This window comes from Eptatretus burgeri, chromosome 11 (genome assembly GCF_056783735.1).
Source record: "Eptatretus burgeri isolate ZD-2024b chromosome 11, Ebu_testis_v1, whole genome shotgun sequence".
In the NCBI taxonomy this organism is placed as follows: domain Eukaryota; kingdom Metazoa; phylum Chordata; class Myxini; order Myxiniformes; family Myxinidae; genus Eptatretus; species Eptatretus burgeri.
Window position 1 is genome coordinate 32,231,245 of NC_140971.1, and position 13,292 is coordinate 32,244,536.

Consider the following 13,292-nt stretch of genomic DNA (forward strand, 5'->3'; position numbering starts at 1 on the left):
TTGAGGACAGAGCCAAGAAGCCAGTTTCAAACTCGCCATTTTCCCCTCAAATCATTGCAGCGGCGAATGCAATAATGAAGAGACCTGAACGGGTGATGTGGCACGTGTGCAACAATCAAAATGGATATCATCAAGTAATGAGAGACATTTAACGACATGAAGGACGAAAGTTTCAGTCCATACTCTTTTTTTTTTTTTTTTTTTTTTCTATGGTCGTCAGTAATTGATTGTTTTAACCAGACTCGGTGGTGCAATGATGGAGGTCAGCGGTTCGAGCATACCAAAGACTTCAAAAATGGCACGTGATGCTTCCTCGCTTGACGCTCAGCATTTAAAACGATAGAGCACGGACAAACAACCGGATATGTTCATAATAATAGCGCAGGCTTTTATGGGCCTAATGGCTTCCTCTTGTGTCGAAGTTCCTTGTAAGGGAACAATTTATTACTTGCAAAATTGAAGGTTTTTCAAGTATATTGGTTAGTCGATTTTGTTATTGTCTCTGTCTGTCTGTCTGTCTGTCTGTCTGTCTATCACCTGCAGGTAGCAATTTTAAACCGATCTTCACGAAACTTCAACACATGGTAGTGTTCGTCATAAGGAAGAAGCATGTTGTTTTTGAGGTCAAAAGGTCAACATAGGCCGAAGGTCAACAACTTAGGTGAGATTTCTAAAATCCTCAATTTTCATCCGATCGACTTGAAATTTAAAGAGGATTTATATTTTAGGTCACTGAATTCAACCACCAATTATTTTTCAGGTCAACATAGGCCCAAGGTCAACAACTAAGGTGGTATTTCTAAAATCCTCAATTTTCATCCGATTGACTTGAAATTTGAAGAGGATTTTCGTATCAGGTCGCTGATGTCAACCAGGCAATTATTTTTAAGGACAACATCGACCAAATTTCTAAAATTGTCAATTTTCATCCCATTGACTTGACATTTGAAGAGTTGCATATTTGGTCATGGAATTCAACCACCAATTATTTTTGAGGTCAAATTTGTTTTATGCATTTTACAAGTATCGTGCTCTGCATGACTTATTATTATTATTATTATTGTAAGAAATTATTTGCAAGTTTTTCTCCCCATCTTTAGGAATGAGCATGAGCAATGAGGTAACAATATAATTAGCTTTGAAAAGGAACAATTTCTATAACGTTGCTCTTATCGGCACTTTTAGCACTTTGATATAGTACGAGCTTTGTGAACTTCATCAAGTCGAGATTTAAGCAACAACTTAACTTACTCCTCCACTTCATTTAGTAACAGTGTGGAACTTATTTTAAGTGCTTTTGGGTCGAAGGAGAAATTATTGGATATAAGAAATAAAATGGATGTAGTTTTTAGCAACAGGCCCCTCCAGGATGTAATTCTCGCCCCCAGGATGCAGAACCTTAACCTGTTTACGAACCTGCGTTGTTCATGCCGTAGGATTCACTGGCCTTGGCTCGTGCATAATGTGGAGTTGCCCAAGCATCAAAGCGATTGGGGTCAGCCTCAATGAGGTCATATGGCGGTTCACCAGTCGTGATCCAATCTGCGAGGTACTTACCCACACCTCCCGCATGCACAATTCCATATCTGTTAAAAAGGGTTTCATCATGTGAGCACTCATTATTAACAATGGTGATTATATGTGAGGGGTGCTCCACAGTTAAACTCACCCAAACCCCACAGCGACCCAGTAGTTCTTTGGACCGTGATAAGGCCCCACAAGGGGTAGGGGCTCTGGGCTGTAGATGATGGGTCCACAAACAACCCTGGAGATTTCAGCATCTTTAAGTACTGGCACAACCTCCATGGCTTTCTCCACATGAGGCATGAGCCGATCAAGGTCAGACTCAAACAGCTCCTTCCCAAAGCCTGCTCACCAAATACGAGAAGAGCTCAGTTGTCTCGGCTTTGCCTATTTGGTATTTCCAACTGAGAATTTTCCCCATGATCTTGTAGCCTTAGGTTCAAATCACATACACTGTGTTGACTTGCTCATTGCATCATAATATCCATGTCGTATTTGTAAAAATACATGATGCCCTTGTCCTGCAAGTAATAATGTAGAAACTCAAATGTACAAATATTAAACAAACATGTTTCAACTTGTGTGTACATTATATGTTTGCAGTGTTTGCACCTGATGGGACACCATTCTCCATCCAGTCATCCTGTAGTCGCATCGTCTCTTTACTTTCATAGGGGCCTATGAGAAGGCCTTGCCGCTCTTGTCGCAGGTAATAGGAACCCTCAATGTCTCGCAGTACTGGAATTTCCCGTTGAAGAGCTGCCACCTCTGGGACTGAGGATGTGATGAAGTATTGATGATGTACCGTCATCAATTGGTGCTCCACTCCAGCCATTTTACCCACCTCCTTGGCCCAGAATCCTGCATGAAATACACCACATGTCAAAACCTGGTTGCTTTTGCTTGCATATGACCACACACACACACACACACACACACACACACACACACACACACACACACACACACACACACACACACACACACACACACACACACACACACACACACACACACACACACACACACACACACACACACACACACACACACACCTTGGTAGATCAGGACAAGAGATAGGTTTGTGACACGACATGGATTATAGATATAGGTCACAAGATGAAAAGTTTCTTAAAACTGGAATTGCTGTTTCCGTTGAAGAAAAGTGAAAACTACATTTTTAAATTTTCAACTCATTACTCCTGTATAACGGTACTCAAAAATGTCTTTCAAAGGCAAAGTGCAACAACTGCCCCCTTTGTGAGCATTCCCCACCAGCGCAGTTGATGATACGTTTAGCCTTGATGATCCCTTGGGGCGTATGAACATTCCAGCCATCACCAGTTCGAGCTTCCAGCCCCGTGACAGGTGTTTTCTGCTGCAGCTGTGCACCATGCATGCGTGCTCCTGCAGCTAGGGCCATTGTGAGAGAGTATGGGTCGATGTGGCCGTCTCGAACCGTATACAGTCCTGCCAGAATCTAGGTGGCACCAGAGTGATTGTCAGCCGAGTGCACGAGGGAGCACAGAATTCCCCCAGGAATATTGCATTTTAAAACAACTTGTAACACCTCCTCCCAATGGGAGTGGCGCTATGCCATACGATATCATAAGCATAGCCACTTCTCCAAGCATATTATTATTGGCCATACTCTGTGGCCATACAAGCCAACACCAGGCTCGATTCATTCCCTTTATCCATCCAATCCATTGGGACCATATTCTATGCAGAGCGTTGGTGCTGCCTAAGCAGTCTCCTTGGCTATTGGGCACAATCCTGGACGGGTCGCCACTCCGATACAGGATATCAGCAAGCTGGCACTCATTTTGCCGACCTCAGAAGGATGACAGCCAGAGTGAACCCCACCTGGTATTAATTCAACATCTGAGTGGGATTTCAACTCAGGATTCTTGGAATCCCAAGCCAACATCCCTAACCATTAATCAAACATGGTGATAAAATTTGATCTGGTAATTTTGAAATCTCTCATATGCATCAGTGTGGTGCTGTCATATTATTATACACACACACACACACACACACACACACACACACACACACACACACACACACACACACACACACACACACACACACACACACACACACACACACACACACACACACGGTAGGTGACATGGGTGGTCGCTACATAATTGCATACTAGTCATACAGTTTTTGACGGATCGGGCTGAAAATTTTTGTCCAGAGGTTGATTACAGTGCGCATAAAAGCCTGGAAGCCAATTTTTGATTTTCGAAAAAATTAATTTTTTAGGATTTTTCAAAAATTTCAAAGTCCCGTTGCTCGGCAACGGTAGCGTCCATAGCAACGGTGCTCAAAAGCATAGAACTCGATCCTGGTATGAACCTACCTGTCAAGTTTCATCAAAATCGGTTGACTCCTCTGGCCTCCAGAGCTGTCCATTACATACAAACAAACAAACAATCATACATACGGACAGACGGAAAAACTGAGAATAAAGGTAGTCTCGGGACCACCCAATATATCTCCAGCCCAACATCATCTTCCGTTTTCAATAAAGCTTAAAAACTTTTCGCACGTACTGTAGAGTTATCCAAGATATGCATGTTGGTTCCTCTCGACTTTATGAGATGTTGAAGTAAACCAAGGTCGAAGTTGATGTTTTTACGTCAATGTCAATATCAAAAACTCTTTACCCCGGTAGTTAAGCATCAACTGCACCATTTCCCTGCACGTTCATTCTCATGGTATTGTCCTGTGCACACCAGGCAACCACTTTTTTTGCCGAGGTATTTACCGCAGAGGGGTCATTTTCATTTCCCTCGCCACATCTGCGTTGTGCACACACTATTCCAAAAGTCCCGTTATCTCGCTTGCTTGAGAAGTGCTTATATTGTTTATAGCTTTACGTTGCTATCCAATTTAGATATTTGTCTTGTCATCTTGATAATGTGCTTATCTTGTTATTGGGTTATCTTACTTGCTTGATAAGTTGTCTCCCAGATCTTGCTTCAAAAGCAATAACGTTGCCGTGTCTAAATTTCACGTCGTGCAGTTCTCTGCCATGCACACCATTGTGGATGCACTGATCAATTAGTACTCGGCTAAATACTCGTGTATTATAATTGGCTAAGACTGAACCTTTTAAAATCCGGGCTTGAACACTCGCAACTTCGGGTTAATGTTAATATATTTTTTTGAAGTGTATGTCTGTCCCTTTCTGTCTTTCATTTTGAGTGAGTCGTTGATAATAATCAAGTGACATTCGAGCATGTGATTGATGATTTATTGAATTTTGAGTGTTGCAAAGGAACGTACCTTGTCCACATTTGCTATGGGGCAGAGTTCCAGGACTCGTTCTGGCCCAATGATCTCCATTGGTGCTTGCATCCAACGCGAGCGCGTCTTGTGGTAGTGGAATTCATCCACTTGATCTGGTGTGAATGCCAGACGGATACTGCCGGGTAGATGCAGACTCACAGCCTGAAAAATAATAATAACTGTATCCTTTGGCTGCCATGAGAAAATATATCATTTTAAGTGACAAGCTGAATTTACATGATGATCATAGGCAATCTGTCTGCACATGATCTTCAAGATCTTGGCCCAATTAGTGGTTTTCTATGTTATATATTTAGCCACACTTGCAACTTTAATTATCACTGCCCTGCAAGTCATGTCGATTCAAGTGCATCGTGCAAACACACCTGTCCAGTCTCTTGTTCAAGCTGTTCGTAAAGTTTCAGACTGTACTCATGGATTCTCTTAAAGTTGATGCCAGTGTTGAAGAGAGTGACTAAACCAGCCTGGTGGAGAAATATGCAATCAACAGTTTTGTTGATCGTTTAAAGTTTGCAAACGAACAGAAATATAAGCCTAATGTTTTTTTTTTTTGTCTACCCCCACGCTGGACAATCTCAACATCAGTATTCTGCATTTCTCTTGAAAGACTATCAATGCTTTTGACACTAGTTAGTGTAAAGTACAAGTTATCGTACCGCATGCCATGTGGAACCAGCGGTTAGCTCAGATTTCTCCAACAGTAGCACTCGAGGCATCCCAGCCTTGGCCAAGTGGTATGCTATGCTGACACCCACACAACCTCCACCAATGATCACCATCTCAGCAGGATCACCCGCTTGAAAATCCAAGCCAGTTGTTGCCACCCTGCAATTAGTGGCAAAGGTAAGGAATGCATCATGGCTGTCCCATCTCGCCAAACATTCAAAAACTAACTTCCACAAATGTTTCGAGAGCTTCTGTGCTGAAAGGATCAAAACCTTGAGGAAGAACAGTGCCCTGCTGATGATCCAGGCAGTTGGGAAAAAAAGTCATTCAATTGTTAACGCAAGTTAAGGTTGTTACTTGAGGTAAGGGAACTATTTTGAGGTTTACTATTTAAACAACAGAAAGAGCAATCAGAGATTGCAGACCATCACCAGGACTTGTTTTGTGTGGTGTTTGTGTACTGATGTTACATAATTAATAAGAGACATAATTCGAACTTCTGGCAGTGATGACTGGTTACCAAGACGTCTCATTTTGATGCAACCCTGCCTTGATCGGACAATTGACCCTGACACATAACTATTATTATTCAATTGAATTTAGAATGGGACAAGTCTGAAGACGACGATGGTTCACGAGCGGTATTTGACGATGGAGATTGTTTCAGAAGTCAAGGATGAGACAATGTGATAATTTTTGACCAAGTTTTAAAAATGATCAACATGATGTGGTACGAGTGATAGGTTATTAGCGACAAAATGTCGAAAACCCGGTTTCGTTCAACAACTTTCAAAATTTGACCTTTGCATAACCTATATAGGTCACAAAACAATGTTGTGGACATTAAAATAAGGAAGCAGGATACGTGCTATAGCTTAATGGAGTTAGTTCGTCGAAGAAGGTCGAAAACCCGGTTCGATTCCCACAACTTTGAAAATTTGACCTTTGTGAACTTTAAAGATCAAAGGTCAAGGATTATGACCTTTGGTGCAAAACTTCCTCTGGAACATTCCAGGAATAATATAACGTCATATAGGCTATATGGCATTTCGCACTCATCGGATTATCCATACTTTGATGAAATCAGCATAAAAACAAATTTGAAGGGGGCACCACGGGCAAGGTGTTCGAGATAGAGAAAAATGGTTTCAAGACTTTAGGTGGGGAATGACCTCAAAATTATGCATAAAAAGTATTGTCATCCTAGCTCTCAAAGTTTGGGCGGTCGTATGATTTTTATATCAAAATTCGCAATTTTCTAAGTTTTTGACCTTGTGACGAAAATGAAAAAAATAAAAAATAAAAAAAAATCGGACGACAAGTTTTAGATAATTCATTTTGCTATTCAAATACTGAAGAACCCATTCCATTCAGTCAATTCCCAAGGAGAAGATGGATTTTTAATCCGATGACCCCCTAAAAATGGCTATTTTTTGGGCGTGGCTCCGCCCACAATGGGCATAGCCACGCCCTCATCCAGGAAAACACAACAAGACATTGATATCGAACACATAACCAAGCTTCATCAAGATCGGATCAAAGTCCACGGAGTTATGCTCTGGACAGACAGACACAGACATAACGAATATAGTGGTCACTCTGGCTGGTGCTCGTGAACCAATTAAAATGAATTCCATTCAAATCAAATGGAAGACCAAATTGGTACAGTCCTGCATTGGAGTCTTCAAAAGGAACCCAAACAAGCAAAAAAGCAAAGATGGAGTCATCAGGAGGAACATGGATAGGATTCAGGTTTCAGCTGCTACTTCTCTACCCATCTTCAAACCCATCCAGGTGCAGCCAAGTGAGCCTTATTCAAAAAGTAAAAAAGAACCCAGATCAAAAAAATAAATAATTCTGACTGCCAGACCATGTGTCCGATCAGGTTGAAATGTGAAACATACATTCCCCATCACTACTAGATCATAATTGTAAACTTTCACATCAATCGATGAAGAGGTTCAGGAGAAAGGATTTAAAAAAAAAAAAAAGTTTTTTGTTCAATCCAATATGGCTGCCAGACAATGTGACATCAATTATTCGTGAACATCCGGGTCTCCCCAAGGATTGGGGAACGTGTGTGAAGTTTCCCCTCGATCTGTCCAGCCGTTTTGGAGAAGAAGAGCTTTGAAGGTTTGAGGGTAAATCCAATATGGCTGCCAAACCATGTGACTTTTGACATCATAGGGTGGGAATGCTTTGTTCCTCACGGACAGCCGGTCATACCTGTAAAGTTTTGCCTCGATCTGTTTGGCCGTTTCGGAGAAGAAAATTTTTGAAGGGTTTTTTTTTTTAAATATGGCTGAGAGTTACTAAACCAGCCTGGTGAAGAAATATGCAATCAACAGTTTTGTTAATCGTTTAAAGTTTGCAAACAGACGGCAAGATAAGCGTAACGTTTATTTTGTCTACCCTCAGGATGGACAATCTCAACATCAGTATTGCTCTGCACTTCTCTTGACAGACTATTAATGCTTTTGACACAAACCCCATGACCGATGATGTCATAAAAAAATTTCTGTGAACCAGTTTATCCCTATATGATCCTCAAAAATGTTCATACTGATTGGATGTCGTGTTCTACGTATGCAATTATGAGGTCATAACGAAGGCACCTATGACGTCATTAACAAAAATCACACTTATTCCCCATGAGGAGTACTTGCTATGTGCCAAGATTCAATTTTTTCCTTGGTGTGGTTTCAGAGATAGATGTTCAAAGTTTTTCTGGTTTTTCCTACATGGCTGCCACACCGCGTGACCTCATCTGATCGAGCGAACTCGGGCATTTTGCCTCTCGATGGCAGAAATAATCTACAGCGATTGCCAGTCCTATTGTAGATCGCGGTGTTCGCTTGAACCGGTCTCCCCCTCAGGCGGAGTGCACTTCATACCGTTCTGCAAGTACATTAGCAGTCGCTAATTGCTGCCTCATCTATCCGCTGCCATCGATGATTTTCTGACTATACTTTGTCTGTTTCCTATCCCTCAACCTGCCTGGCATGGTTGTACCTACCAGTTTAGCTCTCTGGGTTTTTGGAACACACTCAATGTGATAGTCAACCCACAGTGCCCTGAATAACCCCCACAGCCATCCCAAATGCCCTCGTGCTGTGCTGTTCTCTAGCAATTTAAGGGGCGAGCCCAGCCAGAACATAAATCACAAGCACTCTAGCATTTGGGCACTCGGACTTAACCTGTACGGTCCTCAGGCACACATGGGCAGAGCACAGGTCGGGCGCTGGATGCCATCCCAGTATTCGAAAACCCGATATTTTCACCTGCCGCCCTTAAGTATTCCGGGTGTTTTCGCCTAATAAGTTAAATTTCAGGTGCTTTCGCCTGCCACCTGTCGCCCGCGTGACCTATGATGTCATAATGATCATTACAACATGCTATACGAGTAGTCGCTCCTACGGTGAAAATTGACGTGTCAAACCGATAGGCGGTTGTAGAGAAAAATCATATTCATGTTCTGTGTAGACAAACGCACAAACAAACAAATGAAAAAAAAAATCACTCATCGAGTGACACTTGGCAAAACAGAACAAAGTAAAATGGCACATGGGAGCACGAATACCTCTGCCATGTGGAACAGTTCACATTTTGTATCCCCTAATGTGCTGGATCTGAACAAAATCCAATCTGCTTGTTATTGGCACCTATTCAACTCATCCACCTTGTTTTGTAATCATTTGTCCACAACTTTTTGAGATATGATATAGTTTTTGGCCCTGTCTTCCAATATTAGAAATTAGGCCTGCGTTGACCTTTTGACCTCAAAAAATAAATGGTGGTTGAAGCAAGTCACCTGATATGCAAATTCAGCTCAAATTTTAAGTCAATCGGAGAAAAATTGAGAATTTTAGAAATTCCACCTGAGTTATTGACCTTTGGCCTATGTTGACCTCAAAAGTAATTTGTGGTTGAACTTTGTGAGTTAATATGAAAATCCTGTTCAAATTCCAAGTCAACCGGATGAAAATTGACTATTTTAGAAATATAGCCCAGGTTGACCTCGTATTGACCGTTGCAGGGACGATACCGACAATTTCCGAAAGTTTCAGAATGATCAGCTGAGCGGTTTGGGCTGAAGGCGAGTAGACAGACAAACAAACAGACCCAAATGCAATACCCTCTTTGGTGAGGGTCATAAAGTAAAATACCGGGTGTTGTCAAATTAACATCGTTTAATACAGCAATCTCTTAAATTATCATATCATGTTTTAGTAACAACAGATACCGAAAAATATTCCAGTACCCGTGTCTATAAGTGAGATCACAAACTGTACTCGTCCTCTGGCCAGGCTGTCCATCTCACACGTTAATAGCGCTTTAGCTACTCGATCCTTTCCATGGTTCTTGTTACTGATCAATCGAACTCAGGTGAAAGGCCAATCCCATGGGAAAACCTTTAATACAATTTATTTTTTAAACTTTGGTAGAATGGACTTTCTGAGCTATCAAGCCTGGGTTTGAATCTCGGCCGAGCTATAAACTGCCACCCCGGCGTTTCGCAGGGAGGGCAATTCATCGCTGTGTGTTCTGTATCTCAGGTGGACGTTAAACTGTGTGCCCTGTCCTCCGGCATTAGGTGGTGGACGTCAAAAATCCCAAAATGTCCTTCATGATGAGTCGGTGATCTCCTGTCGGTACACAGAACAAATTCCAAATTTCTGCCCTCGCACCGGCAAACAACCAAGTGTAATCTTTGCCATGAAGTTTGAATCATTGATTCTGCTTTCGGACAGAGTACCAGAACTAGGAGTAGATGATACTTCGGTAAAATTAGCTGCCATTAAAAAGTGGTGAGTGTATAACAGCTGTGACAACCCATCCGCAGATGGAGTAATCACACACACACACACACACACACACACACACACACACACACACACACACACACACACACACACACACACACACACACACACACACACACACACACACACACACACACACACACACCTCAACAACAAACTTCAAACTCAGCCCCACTGACACAATTTGATCTCCTGTTGTTATGCCAGTCTCGACATGAACCTTGTTATTATCAGTTACCCTGTGACGAAATTGTAGAGAACATTATGCACATTTTAAGGGAATGTGATGGTGCACGCTGACGTGCCCAAACCATGTATTGCATGTCCTCTTCCGTGCCTGTTGTACACACGACATCAGAGTCATTGAGTCAATGTGTTCGTGTCCCAGCAAATACTGCCAAAAAACAGTGACTGAACTCCAGGTTGGTATAAAAAAGGTTCTGGGTGGTGGAAGAACTTTCAGATGTACCGGATGAAAGACAAACAGCACCGTGATAATGTCGGATGTGGCAGTGCATTGACCGTCACTGGATATTTCAGGAATGAGACACCGAGGGGTCCGGGGGGGGGGGGACACAAAGTGGGAAAGTTGTTTACTTGAAGTTGTCCAACGGGTGGCAAGGAAAAGCCTGAATCAGCAATTCAAAAAAACGGCCTCTTGCACAACGTCTTGTTTTCCACGCCCACCGTGCCACCAGCCCCGTTATAACTCCGCCCACTGTGCCACCACCCATGCCCACCGTGCCACAAGCCCCGCCCCCTTATAACTCCGCCCACCATGCCACCAGTCCCACCCCCTTATAACTCTGCCCACCATGCCACCAGCCCCGTTATAACTCCGCCCACTGTGCCACCACCCATGCCCACCGTGCCACAAGCCCCGCCCCCTTATAACTCCGCCCACCGTGCCACCAGCCCCGCCCCCGTTATAACTCCGCCCACCCTGCCACCAGCCCCGCCCCCGTTATAACTCCGCCCACTTTCTATTCCAAGCCGGCACAGTAGCCGTCTGTACGTACGTGGGTTTCCGTAAGTAATAAAACAAACAACCAACAAAACCTCCGTTTAACGATCGGATCCTGCGCATCAGACGGGTGAGTTTACAAGCGAACCCAGTTACCCAGTAGTTACCAACCCAGTTACCCAGTAGTTACCCAGGTGATTTACTTGCACTGCAGAATGATCACCGGTGCAAAGCCCAAGTATTTGGACACCTCGGATTCAAACAGCCATTTGTCCGGAGTTGGAAACGAATACCGTGTTCACCCGACGGATATCGAGGACGCCTCCCGGGTTAGTAAGCACCTTACAAATGTAGCGACGGTGAGCACACCTGTATGTGAACAAGGTGAACCCGTTAAATACAACAAATCTCGAGGCAATCCGATATCCGCTTCACCAGGTGCGAGTCCTGTTGCCGTGGACTTGGTGTCCTATCCGTTGGTGTTGTCTTTCTAGCGGGTACGTCCGAAGTCCGTCGTCATGGGGTAAGCTGGATGATTCGCGCCTCGGTTCTCGCTCACCGAGTGGAGCCAAGCCGCCAGGGCGCTGCTTCGTACAGGTAGCCCACCTGCCGCACGGCTCGGCCAGCCAGACGCAGCATGTCGGATCCTCGGAGCTTGTACCTCGTGTCGAGGTGAAACGACGCGTCCTCGTGCGAAGTCCGCGAAGTTTACATTCGAGGAGTAAACGAAAAACAAAAAAAAGGGGGTTTTCCCTTTTTTAGCTCCTCCCATTCCTACTCCGCTCCTCCCATTCCTACTCCGCTCCTCCCATTCTTCTTCGTCCATCAAGACAGCTTCGTGTCGGGTTCTCGTACCTCTCGAGTCGAGGCCATTCTTCCCAACAATCACCCGACTGGAGCGAGAATTTGAGAAGTGTTCGTTTGTTCATTTTGCATTTACTAATCAATACCTGCTCCCTTTGTGAGTGCATGTGTGACGTCATATAGAGGTATGTCCATACAATTGCTATCCCTTATGGACAACGCTGTTGTGAGCACAAGGATGGCATCCAGGATCACTTTGGAATACAGGGCGTTTCAAAAAGAGTGATGTAACTTTAAATGTTTATTTACAAAGAAACACAAACCTCATGAATGTGAACCAAATATTTCTTGAAAACTTATGACATGGTGTTTTCTATCACTAATTGCTATTGCAGTAAGTCTCTGCGAGAGTTAGTGAGAGCCCAAGGTCTGACGTTGGCATTTACACAAAATCTTTGTAATTGACATTCTTGATACGTGTGCCCCTCCGTGGTCCAGACAGGCATTGATCCTGACTCCAAAGTTCTGTCCAACTTTCCTGTAGGTCTCATGTGGAACTTCCTGGAGGTAATGTGACACCCTCCTGCTTCAGATCATCCAGTGTGGCAGGGTGGTTGGTGTCCATCCTGTCACTGAGCCAGTTGCATATATCAAGTCTCCTCATGTCATCTCGACTCAGCTTATGCCCTTATTTTATTAGTTTATTGGGGGGGGGGAGATGAGATGTATCAGTAGTTTATGCTAATGCATGCATACATGGGTGCACCGATGCGTGGTTAAGCAGAGTCATGTGACCCGCCCATGTTCGGATGCTGTGTTGTGACCCTGTCGGGATTAAACCTGTTGTTCCCACTTCAGAGCCTTCGTCCCTGTCTATTGAGAACATTACAGTATGGGAAAAGCTTCAGTTCCTTCGTGAGGATACGCCAAACTGATGTTGATTTGATGCCTTGCTCCTGGGAGCGCCGACGATGGGACTTCTTGGGCTTGTCCACTGCAGAATCCCACACCACGTCGATGTTGGCTTGGCTCTCGGTTACTGATGCTGGCCTGCCACTGTTGCCCTATCTCTGGTTGTGCACGGTACCCTTGTGCTCAAAATGTTTCACAATACATTGAATGGCACAATTTGTGGGTCCATCACGTGTTCTAAGGTCGTATTCCCGGCAGAACCTCCAGCGGTG

General features: G+C 43.8%; 1 protein-coding gene across 2 annotated transcripts in view; it reads right to left on the bottom strand.

Annotated features, from left to right (window-relative positions):
* DMGDH (dimethylglycine dehydrogenase) overlaps positions 1-12,029 on the bottom strand; it is a 32,349-nt gene extending 20,320 nt beyond the window's left edge. For both annotated transcript variants that reach the window (XR_015049185.1, XM_085845787.1), the window contains exons 1-8: positions 11,864-12,029; positions 5,508-5,676; positions 5,217-5,315; positions 4,828-4,992; positions 2,800-3,004; positions 2,137-2,385; positions 1,670-1,868; positions 1,417-1,586 (exon numbers count right to left, since the gene is read on the bottom strand). Coding sequence is in view for 1 of the 2 variants with exons in the window: in XM_085845787.1 (XP_085701913.1) it covers positions 1,417-1,586; positions 1,670-1,868; positions 2,137-2,385; positions 2,800-3,004; positions 4,828-4,992; positions 5,217-5,315; positions 5,508-5,676; positions 11,864-11,943 (1,336 nt within the window). In the remaining variant the exon portion in view is untranslated. The remainder of the gene's footprint in view (positions 1-1,416; positions 1,587-1,669; positions 1,869-2,136; positions 2,386-2,799; positions 3,005-4,827; positions 4,993-5,216; positions 5,316-5,507; positions 5,677-11,863) is intronic.
* Between the last annotated feature and the right edge of the window lie 1,263 nt (positions 12,030-13,292).